The sequence below is a fragment of the Gigantopelta aegis genome, unplaced genomic scaffold (genome assembly GCF_016097555.1).
Source record: "Gigantopelta aegis isolate Gae_Host unplaced genomic scaffold, Gae_host_genome ctg4801_pilon_pilon:::debris, whole genome shotgun sequence".
NCBI classification, from domain to species: Eukaryota; Metazoa; Mollusca; class Gastropoda; order Neomphalida; family Peltospiridae; genus Gigantopelta; species Gigantopelta aegis.
Genome location: NW_024534048.1, coordinates 1 through 27,224, shown reverse-complemented (window position 1 = coordinate 27,224; position 27,224 = coordinate 1). Strand labels below are relative to the sequence as shown.

Below are 27,224 nucleotides of genomic sequence, written 5' to 3'. Positions count from 1 at the left end.
ATTCACATTCACATTGGGCAGTATCCGCGAGACCCATCTTTTTCAGGTGTTTTTTCAGCCGGTAATGTTCAGTTCGCAGACGGAAAATTATGGTTTGTTCTTTCCTGTCTAACTGGTTTATGCAGTCTTTGTCAGAGGTGTATCCATTGTTTCTGGTCTTCCAATCACATTTGAACTTCCGGTTTAGAAGAGTCTTGGCTTCACATTCTCCATCTAAAATACGTTAAAAGGAAGTTTTAAAGATTATTGGTAATACAGAATGGGAAGAAGACCGAAAGGTTATTCCCCGTCTATAAATATCTTTAGTTAGATCTAAAGTTGATTATGGGTCCATTGTGTGTGGTTCAGTATGCAAGTCTTACTTGCAGATACTAATCCTATACAAAATCAGTGGCTTATGCTTTGTCTTGGTGTTTTTATAACATCACCTGTGTATAGCTTGTACGTTGATGCACACGAACCTAATGTCGGTGCTAGACGTGCAAAGCTTTCTCTGCAGAATGCCACCAAGATTAAGTCGATGCCAAACCATCCAGCACATAACACCGTGTTTCATAATAAATATATGAAGTTGTTTGATACGAAACCAGATGCAATTCTGGCATTGTTTAACGACACCACTGGAGCACATTGATTAATTAATCATCGTCTATTGGATGTCAAACATATGGTAATTCTGACTCGTAGTCATCAGAAGAAACCCATTATATTTGTCCTAATGCAGCAAGGAATCTTTTATATGGACTTTCCCACAGACAGGAAAGCACATACCACGGCCTTTGTCCACTTGTGGTGCACTGGTTGGAACGAAAATAAGTGTTATTTGTAAGTTCCATGGGTTTGAAAAAAAAGAAACAAACGAGAGAGAAATTACTCCTTTAAATGACTGAAGTTATAAATTACACCACCGACCTCGGTGGCGTCGTGGTAGGCCATCGGTCTACAGGCCGGTAGGTACTGGGTTCGGATCCCAGTCGAGGCATGGAATTTTTAATCCAGATACCGACTCCAAACCCTGAGAGTGCTCCGCAAGGCTCAATGGGTAGGTGTAAACCACTTGCACCGACCAGTGATCCATAACTGTTCAACAAAGGCCATGGTTTGTGCTATCCTGCCTGTGGGAAGCGCAAATAAAAGATCCCTTGCTGCTAATCGGAAGAGTAGCCCATGTAGTGGCGACAGCGGGTTTCCTCTTAAAATCTGTGTGGTCCTTAACCATATGTCTCACGCCATATAACCGTAAATAAAATGTGTTGAGTGCGTCGTTAAATAAAACATTTCTTTCTTTCTTTTGTAAATTACACCATTTACTAGTGAACTGGTCTTCTTTTCCTGACAATATGAATTCTTCAATATGTCTGTGATACTTTAATATTGAAAATTAATTGTGAAATAATGTGTACGAGTTTTAACTTGTATAAATATAGTACGTAGGGTACGTTTTGACAAAACATGGGTACGTTTTGGTAATTACGTTTTGGCATGGGTACCACAATTTGGTACGTATTCGCTGGGTACGTTTCGGTTTGAGTACCTTTTGACCAGCTCCCCTAATCTTTATCAGTGTTATCGTATTACATATAAACGGGGTACGTTTTGACCGAAATATGGGTCTATTTTGTTAGGTACGCTTTGGCATGGGTACGTCTTGACAAAAATGTGGGTACGTATTAACCAAACTGATTACATTTAGGTTTGGTGCGTTTCAGTCTGAGCACATTTTGACAAACTTCCCTCAATACTATGCAAATCAAAATTTTAAACCAATAGTTTGGCCTACTTATTGGAGACACAATTCGATCAGATATGGGCTGAAATAATAATGTGTGTGCGTGTATGCATATATTTATCGTATTTAACGTAATTTTAATATTAATTTTATAAAGCATCATACATTCTGGATTTTTGTCAGGATGTCTTCTTAGCCAATTATTTGAAATTTGTTTCAGTATTTTGAAGAAAAATTTGAGCTATTATAAAACATTAGAATCAGGCCCGTAGGAACGATATTGGGGGCGGGTGTGTGTATGGCACACTATGTAGTGGAGGGACACAGTCGTGTGTGTGTGTGTGGGGGGGGGGGGGGGAGGGGCACAAGCCATATTTTAAACCAGATTTATATAAAGTATTTAAAAGTTGGGGTACAGTCCCCCGCCCCGGCCTCTCCGTTGCTACCGACCTGAGAATGGCCAGAAATGTAATTGTATTGCATACACAGATATTTATATTTGAAGCAAGAATATGTAGCCTAAGAACATGTAAGGTTTATTTATAAGATATTAAAGTAGCCGACAACTTGATAACTCAGGGTGGCCCCATTCTTATAAACTCAAGAGGGTTTATTATGCACAGTGAAAAGGTACTTCGTTTGAATATTGGAAGCAAACATATGAAGTATGCCTCGAACGACGGACAAGCCTGAATTTAAGCCGAAATAATTAAAATGGTGAAAGAAAAAGAAGATAGGCCAATAAAATAAAATTAATTAATAAATAAATATTTTTCAGATCACATACTTTCAGAATTTGATAACTGTAAATTAATCAAGGTATCGGCGCTTCGTTTATTGACAATTGAGCAAACGTACTACGGTGACACTCCAGAATTGACATATGCATCAACAGTCGTCAAACAAAAACACGTCAATAGCAACTTTACTTTGAAAGTTTTCCAGCGTTCAGAAAACATAAAAAACGTCATGCGCTAGTTTATTTTGATGTAAGGATATCCCATTCAAAACGACACCGCATCACATTTCCATACGTCATTTGAATATATCGATCGATGGTTAACAAGCATATATACAGTTCACGAAAATATGTTGTATTAAGTTTGAGATTATATGACAAAGAGATTATTACCCTCGTGTGTTTCGGTATCGTCAATATCATAGATTAGGAATAAACATAATGTATTATGCTCGGCAGACTTGAAGTTGTATGTGTCTCATATAAATGATAGTGTAAAGTAAATACAAGAAAAACATAAAAAGTAAAAATAAAATAAAATAAAAATAAATACATTGTAAATAACTACATTTAAAACTTCGTAAATATCAGATATTTCAAATGAAGTTTTATGTGTCCGATATAAATTATAGTGAAGAGTAAATGAAAGAAAAAAAAAGAAAGAAAGAAAGAAAGAAAATAAATAAATAAATAAATAAATAAAAATAAGGTAAATAAATAATTTTTTAAAACTTAGTAAATACCAGATATTTCAAATGAAGTTCTGTGTGTCTGATATAGATGATAGTGAAAAGTAAATAAATAAAATAAATAAATAGTATCATTGATTAGCAGTTATATGACTGTCTTTTTTAATGAAACGATAAGATGAAAATATAGCTGTGATAAAGGTCTGTGTGAGGTAGGGATTTTGTTGGGGTTTTAGACGGAAGGGGAGGCATATTTATATTAAATTTTAAATACTGATATATGTGGAGAATTAAACATCACTAGAAATCCGCGTGAGAATATAACTATAATTCTAATTGTTAAAAGTAGTAAATATATTCCAATTAAGTTCATTTTATTGTATAAATATTTAAATATTGCTTTGTTAAAACCCTTGACAGGCGGCTCCAGAGACTTCGTCTAAGTTAATGTTTCACTGCTTTTGGTCTTAAACCATTCCAGACCGGCCTCGGTGGCGTCGTGGCAGGCCATCGGTCTACAGGCTGGTAGGTACTGGGTTCGGATTCCAGTCGAGGCATGGGATTTTTAATCCAGATACCGACTCCAAACCCTGAGTGAGTGCTCCGCAAGGCTCAATGGGTAGGTGTAAACCACTTGCACCGACCAGTGATCCATAACTGGTTCAACAAAGGCCATGGTTTGTGCTATCCTGCCTGTGGGAAGCGCAAATAAAAGATCCCTTGCTGCCAATCGGAAGAGTAGCCCATGTAGTGGCGACAGCGGGTTTCCTCTCAAAACCTGTGTGGTCCTTAACCATATGTCTGACGCCATATAACCGTAAATAAAATGTGTTGAGTGCGTCGTTAAATATAACATTTCTTTCTTTTTAAACCATTCCAATGTAGACCGTTTTTCGCTGCCATTATACCATTTGATACGAAATGTGTATGTTAGTCGCCAGAGATTCCCATTTCCTACGAATCTACTCACGTCGCTCGTGACAACTGTCTATCATGCCCCGCTCCCCCCCCCCCCCCCCCAAGTTGTAAATAGCCTGCATAGTCCAATTCGGCAAGGGACGATACTCTTCGCGCGCATGCGCAATAGGAATGCGCAAGCGGTCTATTCAGTGTATTTGTGTTTATAAGTAATCCCACATAAAACGTAGGGCTATTAAAATAGTATTTATGACGAAAATTAAAATTTAATTTGTCCTTCAAATGTGTACCACTTGACCTTTAATGACCTCTGGTGACCCCCCCCCCCCCCCCCACACACACACACACACACTTTTCAAAGCTGACCTCCACTGGATATACGATGCAGCACATCATTCTACATGGAATAACCATGGTGGTAGCTTTGACTCTCTCGGGTTGACCTAAAACAAATAGGAAAACAATTACTTTCGAAAAAATATGTTTTGTAATTCTGTAAAAATCGGTAGATACAATATAAAAAGAACTAAAAAATTAATTTGGCGTAAAATATTTGCGATAAAAAAAGAGCGACTTTATAAGCGAAAAAATTAAGGAAAAGTGGAGAATTAAAAATATATGAATAAAAGGCCGATTTGAATACAATTTGTTTTATATTGCTATATATGATACCTTGTAAAAAAAATTTTTATTAGGATTTTGTATTTGTATAAATCTACATAGCTTTACATTTAAAAAAAAACCTTGTATATTTTCTAAAGATCTAGAAATAGCGTGTTTTAGTTCAGTACTCTAGAAACTGAACTATGCTTTTCCAGGATAAAACCGATATATAAAGCAGTAACCAGTTATTCTCTATTACTCTTTACAAACTGTAATTTTTATTCAGTACCTTTTGGTCAAATATGGGTACATTTTGGTAAGGTACATTTTTATTTAGGTACATTTTTGTTTAGATTCGTTTTTTAAAAACCTGTTGACGATTAATTGTAAAATAATGTGTACGAGTTTTAACTTGTACAAAATAGTGTACGTTTAGACCAAAACATGAGTACGTTTTGGCATGGGTATGTTTTACCCAAATTGGGTACCTATTCGTTGGGTAAGTTTGGGTTTCAGTTTGTGTACGTTTTGACCAGCTCCCCTAATGTTTATCAGTTTTAGCGTATTACATATTAATAGGGTACGTTTTAACCGAAATATGGGTACGTTTTGTTAGGTACGCGTTGGCATGGATACGTCTTGACAAAAATGTGTATACGTTTTTACCAAAATTATTACATTTTGGTTCGGTACGTTTCAGTCTGGGTACATTTTTATAAACTTCCCTCTCGACAGAGGTCGCTGCGGACCCTGCACACTCGGGTATCGATCATCAGAGTTATTTTTAACTGGAAAAACCCATGGCTATTTACTACATTGAAGTTTTGCTCAAGTAGAATTGTTGTAAGAAATATAAAGTTAAATAGTGTAAGAAATAACAAAGATACAGTACAACTGGAAAACTGTGGAGGTTTATTTCGTCATTGTGATAATATTTATGAACATATTATATTTAATCAAGTTTTATTTGTTCACAGATTCATATCAGGGGTAAGTACAGCCAACTAATTGTCGCCAACGCTTGCTAAGTTTCCAAACGTTTATTAGTGAAAGCCGGCTGGCTGAACGTAGACCTACTATTGTATTGAATAGTAGTTTTTTGTTTGTTTGTTGTGTGCGTTTTGACGTAGCCCGAGTACTCTGTAAGAGTTCTGGACAGACATCCAAATGTCCGTCTAGCTCTCTTACAGTCAGAGTACTCGGGCTCGTTTTGATGCAGTGAATGATTTCCTTATTTCGGCATAACAAATACTAGCCCGAGTACTCTGACGTATTTAACCGGAACATTACTGAAAGGTGGTGCTGTCGGGTTTCTTCATGTAGGCTAGTGTATATATTAGTCATTAATGTGAATGTTTTTTTATCATGGAACTCAAAAAGTATTTAAAGGTATTTAATGTAGGATTGTTGTTGTATTGGAGCAGGAATCATTGACTACCATTTGGTAGGCAGCGATTGCGCAGAATTTATATAGATTGGTCTCTGACGGTTAGAGAACGTTTCCGGTGGCGCGGTGCTCCCCGCTTTACGAATCCTTCATCCTCCAGGGCCTAATTAATAAAATAAAAAAATATATATATATATAAATATTATTAGTAATTAATTAATTATATTATATAACTATTTAGATTTGCCCGATCGAAATTTTAAGTAAGTGCACCTACTAATTATATAGTAAAATAATAGAAAGATATAAGGCTTTTATTTACGGTGCTAATATAAATATGATAGTGATAATATATAAATATGCTAGACCCCTAATTATAAATGATATAACTATTTAAGTTTGTAAGTGGTCATACCACAACATTTAAAAATTACCCCATGCATTTTTACAACTACCCATCCCCCCCCACCCCCCTCCCGCCCCGGAATCGACAACTGGCGATGTCAGAGGCTGAATCCGGGGTGGGCGTGCCTGAACCCTCGTGGATAGGGGCACGCAAATATAGTTACCCATACCCATAAATTATTATTTACAGACGAAATGTTACCTGGACATTGGGGACTACGCAGTGTTGTTAGTTTTAAATCACTGGCAGGATTCTGCAAGTAAGGTTTTGATTGGTGGACATGAGCTCCAACTGGCTGGTGTTAGATCCACATGTAATAGTGGAGCTAATTTTAATTAGATTGATTGAATAGTAGTTTTTTGTTTGTTTTTTGTGTGTGTTTTGACGTAGCCCGAGTACTCTGACTGTAAGAGTTCTGGACAGACATCCAAATGTCCGTCTAGCTGCAGTGAACGATTTCCTTATTTCGGCATAACAAATACTAGCCCAAGTAACCGGAACATTACTGAAAGGTGGTGCTGTCGGCTTTCTTCCTGTGGGCTAGTGTATATATTAGTAATTAATGTGAAATGTTTTATCATGGAACTCAAAAATTATTTAAAGGTATTTAATGTAGGATTGTTGTTGTATTGGAGCGGGAATCTTTGACTACCATTTGGTAGGCAGCGATTGCGCAGAATTTATATAGATTGGTCTCTGACGGTTAGAGAACGTTGATAACTGTCCAAATGTCCGTCTAGTTATCCTACAGTCAGAGTACTTGCCTACAACCTACTATACTCCCTTACTACTGACGGCCATTAGGTAGTGCTGTGGGTCAGATCAACTTTATTAGCGGTTGAGGTGGGTTGAGACTTGTATGTTTTCTGAAGATCTGGATATTGCGTGTTTTAGAACAGTAGGCCTACTCTATTTATTTTTATTTTTTATTATTATTTTTTATTTTTATTTTTGGGGGGGGGAGTGGGGGGAGAAGCGAGGGTTATTTTGTTCTTTAATTTGTTGTTTGTTGTTGGTGTTTTGTTTGTTTGTTTGTTTTTGTTTTGTGTTTTTACGGAGTTCCGTACACAGTACCACTGCAGACGCGTGTGCAGGGATTTTAGCATGGGGAGTGGGGTCTACACGGAGGCAAGCGAAGTTTACGGTGAAGGGTCGAGACATGTTCCCCTGAAAAATGTATCACACAAAAAAAAAAATTGCTTGTGCAAGGAATTGGGTATGTGCCTGCACCGACAAAAAACATTGTGGCACAATCATTTTTGCTTATTCACAACATAATGTCCTGCGTTACTAAAAAATGAAGTCTTGTCTATTTGTTTACTAGTACGTTGGTTACAATGTGTCAATAAAATTTACCTCATTGATCTCGTAAATGTATATCTAATTTGCAGTTATCAAATTTCGAACGTGAAAATATGGCTTGTGTCCCCTCCCGTATATATATTATCTGCAGGTATTTAAAAAATATTATAGTTTCTCAACTATACTGTTACTATACGGATAATGATTGATCACCACTTCGAGTGTAGTTGGTGACGCACTAGCAATTTGCTTCCAGTTGTTTACGATAAAATACAGTTCGTGGCTAATATATAATTTAAAATAATAATAATAATTATTATTATTATTATAATTCTGAGAATGCCGCCATATTTAAGTCACTAACCGTACCGATCTGCGAAACTAGCTAAACTGTTAGTACTGTTACCGAATCATAGTTATTAATTATGCTTATCTGTAACAATAATGGCACATTGACGGTTTGAAAACAGATAACACGTTTCCTTCCTACTGCTTCCAGTTACAAGTTTGTGTACTGTCCGTAGTTAGTGTGTATTTATTTTCTTTTTCAGATAATCTGAGAGATTATTTTATTTATTTATATGTATTCATTCATTCATTCATATATTATTATTATTATTATTATTATTATTATTATTATAGTACTGCAGGGGCAATATTACGCTATTCATATACGGTAGCATGGTAAAATTGGTATGGCGCCATACCCAAATTTTATTGAAGATTTAAATTTTTTAAGTTAACCTTTTGACAAAATTAATGACTCTTTATTATTACTGTATGATTTTCATAACCCTAACCCAACACCTAACCCATTTTATTTGGAATGCACATGATTCGTCATCTGTTCAACTCGAGGCGATTCGTCCACAACCAAAAATTGTTCTTGGACAATTCGTCCACTTTTTTTTCTCTTTTTTTTGGTTTGTGTTAGTTATTTACCATATATTACGTCCACGGACTAAATAAATGTACGGACACTTTTTATTTGAGTGGACTATCGACACAGAGAATTGCCAGAGAAATGCAGATTGTAACCTAACCTAACAGCTTTGCCATGCCTATATCTCTGACATTGCCAGTGGCTTTTCCCGCAGCAGAAGGGTGTGTGTGTGTGTGTGTGTGTGTGTGTGTGTGTGTGTGTGTTACCAAGTATGATGGGGACAATTTGATAGACATAGTTTATTATAGTTATAATATTGTAATTATAATAGGGAATGGAACAATTATAGTAAATTCATAATTATTGTAAAATATTTACAAATTTATGATGACGCTATTTTTGAACAAGCCCTCAAAATTAATAATAATAATAATAATAATAACAATATATATATATATATATATATATATATATAGTTTATGGAGAGTATAGCTGATCATTCAAGAATAACATGTCAATAAAGTAGTATAGTGAACATAGACAGACACCCCCTATCGACTGCTGTTGCATTCAGCAAACACATTGTAAATATTTAATTTCACAGCGCCATACCCAAAAATTTCTTTCCGGCAGAAACACTGGGTAGGTGTCTGTGGGAAACGTACACAAAAGGGTCCGTTAGATTCATATTCAACCCCTATTCCCCTGTTTGTACTTAGTATGTCTTCCTCCTGTTCCAAGTGGTTCGGTAATATGATCAATCAAATACTTATTTACCGCCTATACACATGTTTGCTGTGTTTATAGGAAGCCCTCGTTAGCGGAGGCTATATACACGGCCGTCGTGTATATATAGCCACTTCATATATAAACACCGTCTAGTTCAGTATTCTTTAAAAATGTAATAATTCCTATCCCAAGCCAGCTGTAATTACCCATGGGGTTAAGACATATTTTATAATAAATAAATTTGACAAAGTTAAAAATGAATGCGGTGTTTTAATTTTTCCGCGTACAACAAACGATAAATTTACCTGTACATGCAAAGACCTAACTAGTCAGGATCGTTGCCGTTTAAAATGCTTCTGTTGCTAAAATAAATTTATGTATAAGCTATTATCATTCAGTGCATGTTTATATATTGTTTTATAACTTATTTTCATTGTTTTTCTTTCGATTTACCCTATGTTGCAGAGGACGCTCAAACGTTCTCGTTACATGAGCTTGGCAAATCGTTTTGACACTGCGGTTATTTGGGGGTTGCCCATCACGTGACTACAAAAATAATACGTCACACCTCTTCGCTCCAAATAGCCGTTATTTTTTCCTAAATTATGGACCGTCGACATAATTCAATTATTTTTACAAAATATCAGTAATAAGTGAGTTATGGTAGTTATATAGATGTTAAATAAAGTACTTTTAGCGACAAATCAAAATTATATATTTTCAGATAATACGTTGTTAGGTCATTAATTAGGTCAACCATCCGTGACATAACGCCTTTAACGTAGGGTTGTCATATTGGAGCGGGAATCTCAAGTACCATTTGGTAGGCACGATTGCGCAGAATTTATATGCATTGGTCTCTGACGGTTAGAGAGTGTTGATGACTGTCCAAATGTCCGTCTAGTTATCCTACTGTCAGAGTACTCGGGCTACCACCTACTATACTCCCTTACTACTGACGGCCATTAGATAGTGCCGTGGATCAGATCAACTTTATAAGCGGTTGAGGTGGGTTGAGACTGGTAGGTGATGACGTGGACAGCTCAGACGACAGAGTCGGAGGAAACTAACAGACAGGGTCAAAACAGATTGAAATCATGGTGGAATTTGGAAAGGATTCTTTTTATTATATTAATATAATGAGAATGATACTAAGTAGAGGGTGATAAATGAGAAAGATTAATGGAAGTGTGAGCAGTGGCAGATCCAGAAATATCCATTTAGGGGGGCCCCAATGACATGAGGCGAAATGCTTAGGGAACTTTGGGGAGGTTTGGAGGGGTATTGTAAAAAAACAACGAAAATTAATATATAATAAAATATACAACTGTCGCATATTTAGGGATAGTGCGATAGTAGCATTTCCCCGTAAATCAATTCAAGAATTTGGAACTTTCCTAATTGGCGCATATTGGAATGCAGTCTTAACACTCGGTCAACAAAACACGGTCAGTTCGTTTATTAAATATCGCGATGTGGCCGACTTGATCAAAAGTCCTCCCTGTTTTATACATATACTTGTGTATCTATTTTAATGTTTAATATTTCGTTAGCAGCACTGAACATCAGCCTACCCCAGGTACGGTGCAGTCGCTGAGTGATCGGCAGCTTGGATTCCCAAAATGGCACAGCGAGATTCATCAAAACGAATTGTACCGCAGTCTGACATGCGTTTTGCCTAGAAGAAAGCTTTTTTTTTAGCAGTGATGAAGACGAGAAGATGACCTTTAAAATGGAAAAAGAATATGACAAGTAAGATCAAAATTGTTTTCTTTGTTTCTTTGTAATCTAAATTCGTATTACATGTTTTGAAATTATATACATGCAGTACAATGTGATCCAAATGAAAATAGCAATTAAAATAGGGGGTCGAAAACTAATGTTCGGTCTGAAGATTCGCTAATTGGCTATAGTGTTTTCAAGTATTTGAATATCTGGACTTTTTAAGGCCGTATGGGGAAAATGACACCACTAGAGCACATTGATTCATTAATCATCAGCTATTGGATGTCAAACATTTGGTAATTTTTACATATAGTCTTAGAGAGGAAACCCGCTAATTGTTTTCATTAGCAGCAAGATATGTTTTTATTTGCACCATCCCACAGACAGGATAGCACATACCACGACCTTTGATATCCAGTCGTAGTACACTGGTAAATGAGATAGATAATGCGGTTTCTTTGAATTCTAAGAACGGTTCTGTATGCTGCTTGCCACATGCATTCATTCGGGAACATAAAGCATGTCTCGAGTTTCATAATAGAATATTAGTAGTGACGTCTGGCCCAGTACTTATAAACCTTCAAGTCACTTTAATAAAGAGGCATTGCGTTAAGTCTGGACTATTAAAGTCTAGAAAGTAGCCCAAGTGGGACGTAAGTGGTAACGCTCTCTTGATCTGCTGTTTGTTTTGGATCGATCCCCGTCGGTGAGCCCGTTGTGCTATTTCTCGTTCCAACCAGTGCACCACGACTGCTATATCAAAGGTCGTGGTATGTATTATTTTGTCTGTGGGATGGCACATATAAAAGATCACTTGCTACTTATGGGAAAATGTAGCGAGTTTCATCTTTAATTAAGACTATGTGTCAAAATTACCAAATGTTTGACATGCAATAGCCGATGATTAATAAATCAATGTGCTCTAGTGTCGTTAAACAAAACAAACTTTTTTTTAGTAGGCCCTAGTGACGTCTGATGTGGGTGGCAGCATTTCATAAATGTATTTTCGATAACATGGAAATGGTGTTCATCTACATTATATTAATCAAGATGTCGATTTCAAATCCTATATACACGAATTAAAACAAATATTCTACGATCAATTCATACAACAGTAGTTTTCGAATATTTCAAACTTCTAGGGGCCAATTTTAAACATTATTCAAAACTAAATTTTACTATGAAATCTATTTGATGAGATTATCATACCAAAATATATATTGGACAATTAAATTGCATACGTCAAATTTAAGATAGCCATTCGAGGCAGGGAGATGATTTAACACTCTAAAGAAAACAGAGGGGGTGACATTTACTACAGTTAAATACAGAAATGCAATTAAACTGTTATTTCTTCAACGTCTTCTCCAAAACTACTTAACTAATTCTGAGCAAAGCTTAGATAACACATGAAAAAACAAATTAATGCGTTTGGTTATTTTGTAATAGCATAAACTATTATAGTCCTGTTCAGTTGGTTAGATCCTAAGTTGTTTTTGCTAATTTTACGTTTAATTCATATTCAATACTTGTTTTCTTTACATACGTGTGAAAACAAACCCAAACCCCAACATCATCTAAAATGTACGAAGTTGACTTATTTCCATTTTATAAAAATCTCTGTATGTTTTAATCCACGTTCATTATCCTATAAATAACTAAGGCTATTTGCATAACAAAAGATTAGGATACGAGGCTACGTGAAGGCCATTATAGCTTGTTTCACTGAATCAAAGTTATGGATGTTTTGGAATGTAAAATGTGTACCAGATTTGTCTAACCTTTTCTTTAAAGATATACGTAAAAATACATATAATAATTTCACGTTTTCACGAAAATATAAAGAACACAAGGATTGAATACGAATTAAACGTAACATCTGCAAAAAACGCAGGGTCTAAACAGTTGAACAGGACTATAGATATAATCACTAAAGTTTTTGTTTAATTGAAGTTCTTTTATTAAACAACTTTTGCAAGCCTCACTTTTATTATATATAAAATTATTAACTGTTAATGAAATTGCATATCAGAATGTAATTACAACAAAATACATGAAGTCTTATTTAATATTAGTGAAGTTCATTCAAAGTCCTAAAATCATATCTGGAACTGCTCCTGATGTGAACTATCCATAACATACTTACCCTTATTCAACAAATGGGTTCTTGGATAATTTCATCTTACTGATAAAATGCATTTTGTACAGACAACACATTGATAAGAAGAGATATAAGTTCTGGTTTCATTGTTTGATAACATGCAAATCGTATGTGGTCATTGAACTACTGCTTCGGGTTTTTTTCCAGCAAAGCTGCAAGGTTGTTAACATATTTTAAAAATATTTAATTAATGCAAGTTTCCATAAAAACAATATCAGAAGAAATTGAATGATATTTTTGTTACATTTGTTCGATGTGTCATTGGGAGATCTGTATATGATGTAATTAAGTTTATCATGCAACCCCTTTCATGTTATATTTTTATATGTTTCAGTCAAAACTGGTGTAAAAAAACTATTAGTAACTTTCGGATAATGGCAGGTGTTCAAAAGCACATTGGGCTGACATAGTCAAAAGGTTATGTGTTTCCAAATTTTAAATAAAATACTTTGATTATATTTAAAAGTACAAATGTATGTTGTGTCACAACATTACAATTTATGTACCTTTTTCTGTAAAAATAAACGCAGGTTTATTTATGACCTGAAGAACATCTACATCACTAGCTGGCAGCTACTAGTGACTATCATGTCAGACGCTGTAAACATTCGTTGCAGGAAGTTACTTGCTTTTTTGTTTCAAAACGTTTAACTCAAAACGTTGGCTAGTCCTGAATGGGAGGGAATAATGGAGAATTGAAATATAAGAGGTAATTTGATGTTACAGAAGTGTGAATGCTATATTTATTTTTGCAGTTCAACAATTATTGCTGTAAATGGATGTTTTAACAAAAATGAGGAAACGACCTACCTGAAAATTGAACATACAACAGTCATGCACACAACTCATTTCCTAGTGATCTGAAAACACAAAGCAACGACAAGGTTATCATGATAGCAACACTTTGAATTATCATGGAGAGAGAGAGAGAGAGAGAGAGAGAGAGAGAGAGAGAGAGAGAGAAGGGAAGCAAGAGACAAAGAGAGAGAGACAAAGAGGAGAGAGAGAGAGAGAGAGAGAGAGAGAGAGAGAGAGAGAGAGAGAGAAGGGAAGCAAGAGACAAAGAGAGAGAGACAAAGAGGAGAGAGAGAGAGAGAGAGAGAGAGGGAGAGAGAGGGAGAGGGGGGCAAACATATATGGACAGAAAGAGATAGCCTAATGGTAGTTTATAACTATTGTTTAGTATATATTTAAAAGTTGTAACCAGATTACACAATGTGTTATTTCAGGCGAAAGGCTGTATACAATGAAGTAGAGATGAACGCAAAGGAGCAATACAGCAATTACTTGATAGCAAGCGTAGTAGAAAGAAATATTCCACAATCAATGACAGACGAGAAAAAGAACCGAGTGCGTGAAATAATGACAACGACAATAACGAAATTGCTAGCTGGAGAGCTTATCCGTGTACAAGAGTACACAGATATGTGTGTGAAATCAGTCCAACAAACTGACGCTGAAGACGATTATCAACAAATTGGCTATAATTTGGAATACATGGAAGATGACCTGATGGAGTTATTTAAGGGGAAACATCCCCTCGTAACTCCACTTTTTGCAGGTAGGAACTCAAGTTAGCATTACTGGTTTGAATGTCTTTTTGAAGCACATTGATTTATTACTTATTTAAGTTTGTTTTGTTTAACGACAACCCTAGAGCACATTGATTTATTAATAATCGGCTATTGGATGTCAAACATTTGGTAATTTTAACATATAGCCTTAGAGAGGAAACCCACTATATTTTTCCATTTGTAGCATGGGATCTTTTATATGCACCATCCCACAGACATGATAGCACATACCACGACCTTTGTTTTACCAGTCGTGGTGCACTGGCTGGAGAAATAGCCCAATGGGCCCATCAAGCGGCATCGGTCCTGAACCGACCGCACATCAAGCAAACACTTTACCATTGGGCTACGTCCCGCCCCCATTACTTATTGATATTCAAACATTGGATATCAAACATTTGGTGATTCTGACATAGGTTTAGAGAAAACAATAGCAGCAAGGTATCTTTTATGTGCACTTTTCCACGGACAGAACCAAGTTATATCGCGGTCTCGTGGTATAATATTCTTGCGCACTATAAGCTTGTGCAATAACTAACAGGGCGAAACAACCGGTATATGGCTCAGAGCCTCTGTCTATTTAGTTACTATTTATAATAAGGTTTTTTCGTGAATTTTTGTTATTCTCATGTATATAACATTTGTGTAAATATAGTAATAACTTTCACAAATGTGCATATTGTGCTGTCATAATTCAGCTTGCACGGGCGTAGGAATGTATATATATATACATCGTTACTGCTACAAAGTGTGTGTCTGGAGGGGGAAGGGAGGGGGGCACATACCCCCTTTGCACCGCCCCCCAAGATTTTGAATAATTAAGAATTGTCTGTTATTTCGTTTACGTTCATCGGGGTAGCGTAAATGTCCTTATAATTAAAATCCTGTTTGAACTTCGTACATGGGGCAGCTAATACAAAACGTGCACTTTTGGCTAAAAACATGACACTTGTCACATATATACCTTGACCCATTACAAACTTTTTCAGATAGGAATCCAATTTAGGAGTGCCCTCTTGGTGGCCAGGGAGAATCTACAAATGTCCCCCACCCCCGTTTAGTGGTTTGGCTTACAAAAACCAATTGTGCACTTTTGCAAAAATCATGGAAATTGGCATATATACACCTTGACCCATTACAAATATTTGCAGATATGGACCCAAGTCAGCAACGCCCCCTGGCGGGCAGGGAGGATCTACAAATGCCCCCCCCCCCCCTTTTTAGTGGCACGGCTAACAAAACAATTACGCACTTTTGATTAAAAGCATGAAACTTGGCACACATACACTTTGCCCCATTAGAGGCATTTTCTTACATGGACCCAAGTCACCAGCGCCCACTGTTGGTCAGGGTGGATCTACAGATGCCCCTTTCCTTTCCGTGTAGATATTTTTTAATAACTTTCAAGTTATGATTCAAATGCATGATTCTCACCCATTGTCAGTGCTGCATCAATTCTAAATGTAATTGTAAATAGATGAGATGATGCAGGTGCAGATTTGGGTGGTGGTGGTACAAAGTGAGCAATATGTTTGGTGTCGAAGATTTGTACTTACATGCCATGAAGAAATCATATGTAACATAAATACACAAAATACATTGTGTACATGAAGAAACTTGACGCATAGATACCATGACACATTACAAACACTCAACAGCAGCCACTGATGACTGTGGGAGGATAACAAAAATCCCCTCTCCCATGGAGGAAGTTCTATTCAAAATATCACTAGATGAATATATTTATAAAATTGACAAATTATGAAGATATTGTAACGATTTCGCTTTCTCAGCACGTGCCCACTTAGACCGGTGCTAGAATCGAATTAAATACAGTTCTAAAAATGCCTTGCTGGGTTCGGCTACCCCTTTCGGTCGTAGACTTCCAAAAATCACATTTTAATATGTAAACTCATGATTAACCTTTCTCACTAACTAATCCAATAATCACATAAGTCGTCCTTTTTCACAGTGTTTATTTAAGGGTTTCAATAGATCATAAAAACAATTACTGTTAACCAGCAAAATAACTAAGATTTTTAATAGATTTCATTATTGACATTGAGAGATACAGGTTACATAATAGTTATTCAAATTTCCCACAACTCAACCACCATTCAATTCCCCGCCAATGAAACATTAAGAATCCCAATATGGATTACTATTTGTTTATTCTAAGAGAATGAAAATCCATCGAAAACATCTAAAACGTACCTAAAGCTAAACATTCATTTCCACTCGTGAAACCACAAGATTCCCAAACGTGGAATACTTGGTAATTTACGAGACAGAAATAATATTTCCTTCACTCAATTCCTCTCTCCAAAATTCCAATAATCTTCTTTCTAAAATATTTTAGTAACCTCTCAAGTGTCAATACAAAATAAGTCTAACAATAATTTTAAGGTTTACGGTAATGCAATGCGAGACGGTGACAATTAACAAAAATACACTACCATTTAGTTAATGAATTACATAATAAATAAATAGCTTACCACTGTCAGTTCTCACATAATAAATCTAAAAACACAATTTGGAATAACCGAGTGAGAGAGAGCCATTCAAAATCTACACATAAAAAAAACACAATCAACAAACACACATGTACCTGTGGTTGGAAAGTCAGAAGTGAGTCAACGAATGGACAAATCTAGCATTAATACATGGAATGGCTCTCATTGGTCCAAATTAATGACATGACATTAATCGGACATGACGATTGGTTAACCTATCATAACAATTCTTCGTAGAAATAACGAAGATTAACGACAACTTAATTATAGCCGAATATTGCCGAAAATTATACATCGCTACAACAAAAATTACGTAAATAAAATAAACAATTCTAACTTAATTATCTTCTCAAATGATATCCCAAAATACAATATAACATTATTATTGTTTAACCCCTCCCCAAATATTACACAACGTAATATTAACTATAAAATCCAAGCCTAAACATTACAATATTATATGGTCTCATGCCACTGTTTGGAAAATCAATTGATCTGAATTATCGTTCCTGTAACTTTACCCATCAATAATCTGATTCATAGAAGGCTGATTAAAGTGCTAATAGGGTGCTAGAAGATGTTAGTATAAGAAGTTCAGAAACCAAGAATAAAATTAAGAAACCAAACATAAGTAGAAAAAGGACAGACAACAAATCAGATTATTCAGGAAAGTATTGGAAATATACAAATTTGTTACAATATTAAAGGGAAAAACTGCAACATTTATTGTGAGTCTTACCAGCTTTTTGCTTTGACGTCATTCTGTTCTAGACAAGGCAAAGTTTCTTTGGAATATACGGTAGTGTAGTCACGGTATAGATTAACCTCATTAATAATTGCAATATATAGTGGCATATATCATTCAAGATGCTTTGCTAATTACCATTGCTCATGCATGCACTTTATGTGGAACATTTCAGTTCAGTGCATTTCCAATGGACCTTTTTTACATGTACATCTAGTACTACATCATTTGAATGCAGGTACTTGCAAGTTATTAAGAAATCCCACCATGGAAGGGAGAAGAGCGTTTGTAGATCCTCCATGTCCATTTAAAGGGGCATTCCTAAGTTTCCTGCATTGTAAGATGTTTCCGATTAATAAAATATTTCTGTGACTAAACTTACATATTAAATATATTAACTTTTTTAGAATATCAGTTTCTGTATATTCAATGTGTTTCTGGTCGTCTTAATATTTGTAAGAAGCCCAAACTGGATTTTGTCTTCAGATAATTTCGTACGGTACGAAAAAGTATATTTTAGGATATAAAATGAAATTTAACCTAGTACAAATATTAGAACGATCAGAAACATGTTTAATACACAGCCACTAATATTTTATGCAGAAAAATATATTTGATATGTAATTACAATCGTTAAAAAGTCTCTCTTAGTCGATAACATCTCAAAATAACATTAAACTCAGGAGTGTCCCTTTAATGTATATGGAATTATTACATGTATTTTTGGTTACATATTTTAAGGAAATATTACACAGAGCTGGTAAATATTTCACTTGTCATACAGACAACATGTACAAAGCCTTGATTTAATGAATCACTATATAACACAGCCCTAGAAACTAATCTTCTGTTATGGTATATGTACTGACAGAAAAGTAACTCATACAGAGATTTGTTGTAAATTGAAATAATTAAACTCTGTGCCTTTTTGATGGAGAACTATTCTATGAAATTTGTTGCTGTTTGGGTTTGCTTTTGTGAGTACGTAAAGAAAAACAAAACACTGAATAAGAATTAGATGTAATAAGGTCGAACACCTGATCATGGACGCAATCACTTTGCCTAACTTCCCTTCGACGCTGCCTTATGCAGAGATACGCTTCTGATTAGGGAATGCGGGTTTGTGGTTCAGATTTAGTTAAAACAAAGAAGAAGAAAAAGAGGCTATAAATGATTAAACAGGGCAATAGAAGTAGAAATATTGTGATTGTTATTATTATTTGGTTTTAGAACCCCCCCAGCCAAATCGTAACCATCAACAGGCAATAGACAGATGCTACAACTCCTTCGTGAATGACCTTGACCTAAAGTCGACGTCTTTTCTAGACCACCTTGTTCAAGATGATCTTTTGTCTGTCGCCAGCGTGGAGAGCATCCAAACACGAGCAACAACCAGGGCACGCAATGAGGCATTTATGCACATTCTCAAAACGTGCACTTCGGGGAAAATTAATAATGTTATAATTCCAGGTATGTGTCACTGTGAATAGAACAACGATAGCTGTCTGAAATCCACCGTTTAACATATGCAACATTATTTAGTCTAAGGGTGGATGGGGTGGGAGGGGCAGTGATTATAAAAATGTTCCTAATGAGACTAGTCTGAGTGTGTAGCTAATACAATATATACACAGTGGACTCTGTCTAAACTGGTTTTACTTGGGACTGATAAAATATGCCGGTTATTGTCCTGCAAATAGGGTCATCTAAATGGGGGGAGGGGGGCCGGTGCCGACAGGGTAACATTAGTTCACATGGCTAGACTTATTAATTATGGTATGAAGATTATGAAACCACCTGATCACACTTTCAAATATGCATGCGTTTCGCATGGCGGCCATTCTTCAAGATTGCTGCCACCACCTTTTCACATATTGAGGTGATTTTGGTATCAAAACGTATGTTTTGTTAGGTGGGGAATATGAAAAACATACTTCCAGAGTAATTAGATGTATTCTGGACCATTTTTCAAGATGAATTCACTGTATTCTTGACATAGTAATATCATACTAACAATGCTGTATGTATATTTTCCTGGAACGTGATTGATTCCATTAAAATTTGCCATTTAGGAAGTTAAAACATTGTGCCATATAATTTGAAAACAACGGGTTTACTTGAAACTCGTGTTTTAGAGTAATCTGGTAGGGTTCAAACCCAGTGATCGTAATCTGGTATATTATACAAGCTAAATCAGTAATGTTTTCTGAGACTGTTCTCTCATAACGTCTGCTATATTCATCACACATAATTTCAAATTTGATATTTCCTGTAATTAATTAACCGCATTACATGTATGTATGTGTGTGTGTGTATATATATATATATATATATATATATATATATATATATATATATATATATATATATATATATATATATATATATATATATATATATTGATGGAATATATACTGATACATATATTGATGGAATATATACTGATGGAAAGAAATAAAAGATTACACAGACAGCAACAAGAAATAATGACTACATCGAAAATCAATTGATATTGTCAGAAGTTGACTGGCAACATATAGGCAGCACATTCAACGCTACAAATATTCAATCCCACATTACAACTTGGTATGAAATACAGACATTACTATGCTATCAGTGAATTAAATTTGGTCTACAATTCCATGTGTTCCCTTATTTCTTTCCATCAGTATATATATATATCAAACCTGTCTTAAGAGGTCACACAAGGGAGTTTATAAAAGTGGCTGCTTAAGACAGGTGACCGCTGATTACAGGTTGCCATATTATATAGTCTTTAAAACAATTGTTGTTGTTTCTTGTTTTACCGTCTGTACTGCCAATCAACGGATGTGTGCTTCACAGTTGACTATAAATCAACTTATGACATGTTATGCAAATGGAATGTATTAAATTAACCGTTCTCAACAAGGTTGTTTTCTTTTTCTATTTAATTATTTCATCCCTATGTCATTCGGTGTATTGTCATTGTAAGTGAATCTACAAATTTCAAGCGTAGCCTGCCCAGAGGCAATTAGATGCATAGCAGAGTCATACTTTCTTAATTGATACACATTCGAAATGTCCGGATTGAATAGGTACTAGTATTCCTGAAGGTGTGAAGATCGATTATTTGCTGCACCTTATCGGTGTTATTAAAATATCCCTTTTAAATAATACAGGTATTTTAGTGATATGGGATCCGATTTAGGTAGCCGCTTATTGCAGGTGCATTTACATTATAAATCGTTTGGGAGGGAAAAACGTGTCCGCTTAAGGCAGGTGACCGCTGATCACAGGTGGCCGCTAGGACAGGTTTGACATAATTGCGGTCAAATTTGTGTAAACTTCATTGATACTTATGTTGCGTAAGAATGCGAATGTTCATTCACTATTATTTGAATCAGGTGATTTTTTGTAAATGACGTTATTTCCCCTAGTTGCTGTGCATTTTGACGGATCATTTAGTTATATTGGAAATAATTGTCCTATTCCTGTTTAGTTTATATTTTATGAAAGTGAATGAAGGGAACGTGTCTAACATTTATGCTGTTGGTGGAACCATTTAATTTTCGCCAACAGCTGTATAACATCGCTTACAAGTAAATTACAGGCGTGAAATTTCCTACATGATTTCTTTGGCCACCAACCGAGTCTCATGTTATGATTAGTGAAGAGGTTGTTTTGTTGTTGTTTTTAAATCAATGCGTATAGATCTACACGTCTACTCTGCTATAGAATTTCCCATTAATATATCGTATACATTTTTTGTATTGCTTTTGTACCTTTCACGTGTGTTTTCTTCAAAATATCTAAATATGATTTCTAGAATAATCCGGCTTGTTGCACAAAAGTAGTGCGTGTCGGGGAGGGGGGGGGGGGGGGGGGGGGGGGGGGGGGGTGTAGTAGGCTTACATTTTTTCGGTTCATCGAGATATGAACAAAAAAAAGTAAGCACCTCTGGACCAATCAAATTGTCGTAAAGTGTATAGTCGCAAAGAAAACTTAATTATACCCTGATGAACATAAACAAAATAACAGACAATCCTTAAAGGGACATTTCATATATGTACTTCCCACCGACAGGAAATCACATACCATGGCCTTTAACCAGTTGTGGTGCACTGATTAGGTGAGAATGAATGAATGAATGAATGAATGAATGAATGAATGTTTAACGACACCCCAGCACGAAAAATACATCGGCTATTGGGTGTCAAACTATGGTAATGCAAATAAATAAAGTGATGATCAACATCAATATAAAAATTCAAGATTTAAACAAAAACAGTGTAAAGAACTGTGCAAAAACACAAATATCACAGATAGATACTGAATTTTACTCAAAACTTCAATATTGTGCTGTATTGGCCATTCTCAAAGAAAATGTTACACCCCTGCACCACAGTGAGGTTACAGCACGCGCACAGACAATCCTTAAAGGGACATTCCTGAGTTTGCTGCATTGTTTTCGACTAATAAAATATTTCTACTATTAAGCTTACATATTAAATATATTTTCTTGTTTAGAATATCAGTGTCTGTATATTCAATGTGTTTCTGGTCGTCTTAATAGTTTTAAGAAGCCCGAACTGGATTTTGTCTTTAAACAATTTCGTACGCACGAAAAAAAATATTTTAGGAAATAAAATGAAATTTAATCTAGTATAAATATTACAACGATCAGAAACACATTTAATATACAGCCACTAATATTTTATGCAGAAAAATGTATTTGATATGTAATTACAATCGTTAAAAAGTCTCTGTTAGTCGATACCATCTTAAAAATTGTAGCAAACTCAGGAATGTCCCTTTAATTGTAGTCGTACATTACTATGGTGGGGTTTTTTTTTATTGAACATCCAAACTGCAGTCTCATGGACCAAATATGGCACACATTGTTCATCATGACATATTTTTGGTATATATCTAGCAAAAGTGGAGTATATGAGGTAAACAAATCCCAATTAAATGTACAGTTAAACATATTATATAGATAACGATAGCATGGTAGTAAAGACATAAATTAAATATTAAAGGTTCATATTTTTCAAAATGGAGGAAGGGAGTGAAATTTTATTTTTAATTTGATATTATTCGGACATTGAAATTAGCAAACATCGAGCATTGTCCATTAAAAAAACAAACAAACAAACAAACAAAAACAAAAACCCGACAACAGGAAACAAACAAACAAAAACAATAAAAATAACAACAATCACCCACCCACCCCCACACAAACACACAAAAATATACACACACAATTACAACACACACACACACACACACACACACACAAAGAAGAAGGATGGTGTGTATTTATCCTCATTGAGGCGCAGATGAAAATATAGGATTTATGTTATAATTGCCTAATGAGCAGATTTATAGTTTGATGGACTGATTACTCTGTTTCTATGCATTATTAACAAATGGTATACCGGTAGTACTGATAGGGTTAAATGAGTTCCTATTAAAATCAATGTTTTATATTATTAGTTCCATTCATTGCAACACTACCATGACTGTTTATCTTTGTTCTGTAACAGCACTTCAAAAGACACACCTACATCTTGCTGAGAAGTTAAAAGCTGAGATGGCAAAGCCTTGTCAAATTGTTCCCAGCAAATGTCTGGCCTGCCAAATAAGAGAGGACGTTCAGGTTAAACGTCTCGCCGACTCCCTGCATCAACAAAAAAGTATCCCACATACTGACTACAAGACCTCAGCTATGACAAACACTGACAAATGGACTGCTCTAATAAAAGAAGTCAATACGGCAGAAATTATTAAAGCCCTTCAAAAGAATTATCCAGACTTACATGCTGAGTGTCAAATAAAAAAACTGAAAACTTTAGAGTGTACTTGTTTTATGGAAGATGAAGAAAACGAAATGGATGTGTCGAGAATATCGGATTTGGAATCAATGTACGTATGTATATATATATATATATATATATATATATATATATATATTAAATACTTTCAATAATAATAGTGTGTGTGTGTGTGTGTGTGTGTGTGTGTGTGCCCTATTATATGTAAGTATATATACATAAATGTATGTGCAAAAGTATAAGTACCACAGTAAGTATATTACGATAAGTTCACTATGGTATCTAAATGATTCCATCACATTTTGTCTACTAAATGTATCTCTTCTCGTTGGTCCAAGATGATTACACACCACCAATATATGGTGACTAGTCAGTATACACTTACAATGATGCGTGCATTATTCTGTTCACGTGCTTGGTCAGACTGGGTAGATGAGAAAACCTCTTGTGTCTTCAACATTGTCAAGTGGCCATATCTCTTGACATGGATTGGAATCCAGCGAGCATACCCGGTATTTGGTGTGGTCTAATAAAAAGAATCATAAACATGGTACACTAAAACGTTGGTATGTTGTAGTGAACACACATTAACAGGACTATGCAGTTCCATGTACATTACAATCGCTAAGTATTGAAGTAGGACAGTCTTTTCATTTTGCATCACATCAGTATCCAATCCTCAACAGCCTAGTACTGCGGAATGTACCAGGTAGCAGCAGTGATGTGGTGGACTCGCCTTGTACGTGGTACCTGTGCTGTATACAGAAAAGAATTTTCAGTTCTAAGTGTCACAATTTCTTCTACTACTAATCCACTTGCCTCCAGTAAGCTGACTGTCATCACAGCTACTATCTCTACTTGAAGCCCCCAGAACTTCCCAATGAACTTTAATATATTTTTATTCCTCTTCCAATGGGTCCTTTTGGCAATAACCTAATTATAGAGGCTGGTCAAATATCAGTATGGGTGACTGTCTTTTTAAATGGTCACTTGCATTCTTTAACTTTAACTATAACTTTAAATCATAAAATCAGTATGGACGTTGTTGAGGACTATGCAAAACAGTTGGCCAAGCGTGAGAGTGAACTGTTAAATGCCTTCTGGAAAGGAAAAACTTACGGGAAAAAATTCAATTTGTTAATCAATGGCCCATTTGTGACTACATGTATCTTCCACAGATCTTGACAATTCGTAAAGACGGAGAGTGAATCTAGACTACAGTATACTGAAGCAGACGTGCGATATGCTAGTCTTACTCGATGACAATATATATGTCAAAATTAGGTAATAGGAGATACAGACAGAAAATAGAATTCCCATGGTCACTAACTGTGCACCAATACTCGCTGATTTGCTTCTCTGTGTACATGAATCATAATTTCCGACTAATCTGGTTAAATCAAAACAAAGGAATCTGGCTAAAAAAATTAACTTAACTTTTCGCTATATTGATGATCTTAGATCATTCAATAATAACAAGGTTATAGATTACCTTCCACTGATTTACCCACAAAAGTTAGGAATAAAAGAAACATCTAAAATTATCAGATTAACTGGTCTCCAAACTAAACTGCATGGCAAAAGGGATGACTTCAGTAGTAGATGTTTTCTTTATGTTGAGCAATATCCATTCTACTCCTTCTCACCCATGCACATCTAATCTCATACAGTTTTTGATAGACCGCAATTTCGGAGCCTATCACTTTCAAGCAGATTGAATTATTGATTATTGGCTATACCAGTTATAACAGTTAATTACTGTAAGTTGTAATAATAAAATGGTTTTGTTTGTTTTTAATATAATTTATTGAATTTGTATTTTTTATTATTGGAAAATATATTTCACGTTTGATAAAATAAAAAAATTCTCTCTCTCTCTCTCTCTCTCTCTCTCTCTCTCTCTCTCTCTCTCTCTCTCTCTCTCTCTCTCTGTATATGTGTGTGTTTTAATTTCAAGAAAAGGTGGTGTAGATATAATAAAATACAAAATAGTTTACTTAATACAATTTACATAGGTGATAGGGTATGAATTATCATTCATCCATATTCCGTAAGTGAATAAACATACAAGCATTTATTCAACATGATACCAATCTGTGCTCAGATTGTGCACGTAAACCATGCACTGCAATTCATATCAGTAAATTGTAGGGAATTGATGCAGCATTTATGATGATGATGATGATGATGATGATGATGATGCTGATTATAATAATAATAATAATAATTTTTATTATGATTATTATTATTATTATTATTATTATTATTTTAGATCATCTGAATATGACGACAGCATTGGACATGATAGTGATTTAACAGACATGTGTTCACCAAAAGGTCAGCTCTTAAGAAATATATACATTTTTTTGTAGAATATCCAAACAACAATGAGGCCAAGTAACAAGTTGGGTTTTAGGGGCTATCTGGTTTAAAGATGTTCTGTTCTCTTCTAATATTTAAAGAGTGACTGTGAAAAACGTCCAGTTTTGAGGGAATTTCACTTTACAGAGAGTCTGGTTTCTTGGGGTTTTACTGTATGGTATTTTTCAGATTACACACTTTCAGAATTTATTAACATTGCGAATTAGATGCAAATTAATCAGGTCACAGAATCATGTTTATTGACATGGCTGTATATAATACACATGGCTGTATAATTTTCCACCAGCGATGTTCCAGAATTGATGGATACATTCATAGTCATCAAGTATATTTCAGAAGCAATTTTACATTGAAAATGGTCTGTTCTGATAAAGGAAACGTTATTTATGTTTTTTGGATAAGAAAAATTATGTGATATGAATATTGATGTCATTTCATTCACAAAGATCCTGCATCATTTGTATATTCAGTAATGACTGACTGAAATTATGACTGGAATTATGGTATAAAGTTACTAAAAAACCCATAAATTTTACTCCTGGTAAACTCAAATTTCGATGACTCAAAATTGAAGTGGACGACATCATTTGTAGTGGTTGTCCTCCTACAGACGAGGCACTAGATAGAGATTCATGCAATCAACCACTAATAATAATAATAATTTAAATATAGACCAATCACATCGTCTTTTATAACGTTATTTGGGAGCATACAAATTCTAAAAATATTGGGCGAGACTATTTATGTAGCCTCCATACCACGAACCATACCAATACTTATGGGCCGGGTTAGGCGACTGCTCACCTGCAATATATATAACTCCAGGTGTTTAATTTATTTTTTAAAGAATTAAATCAATCTTCAATTTTACATTATAAATTATGTATTTTATAAAATAAAATTGTTTCAATGCATTGGCGAGA

The 27,224-nt window shown here is 35.1% G+C and overlaps 1 protein-coding gene across 1 annotated transcript; it reads left to right on the top strand.

Annotated features, from left to right (window-relative positions):
* Window positions 1-14,597: 14,597 nt before the first annotated feature.
* On the top strand, window positions 14,598-26,256 carry LOC121366118 (the record flags this gene model as incomplete). Its single annotated transcript, XM_041490693.1, has 5 exons — window positions 14,598-14,832; window positions 19,334-19,573; window positions 23,632-24,010; window positions 24,954-25,055; window positions 26,192-26,256. Coding segments are annotated over exons 1-5 (1,021 nt in total), but the record flags the coding sequence as incomplete, so codon positions are not given.
* Between the last annotated feature and the right edge of the window lie 968 nt (window positions 26,257-27,224).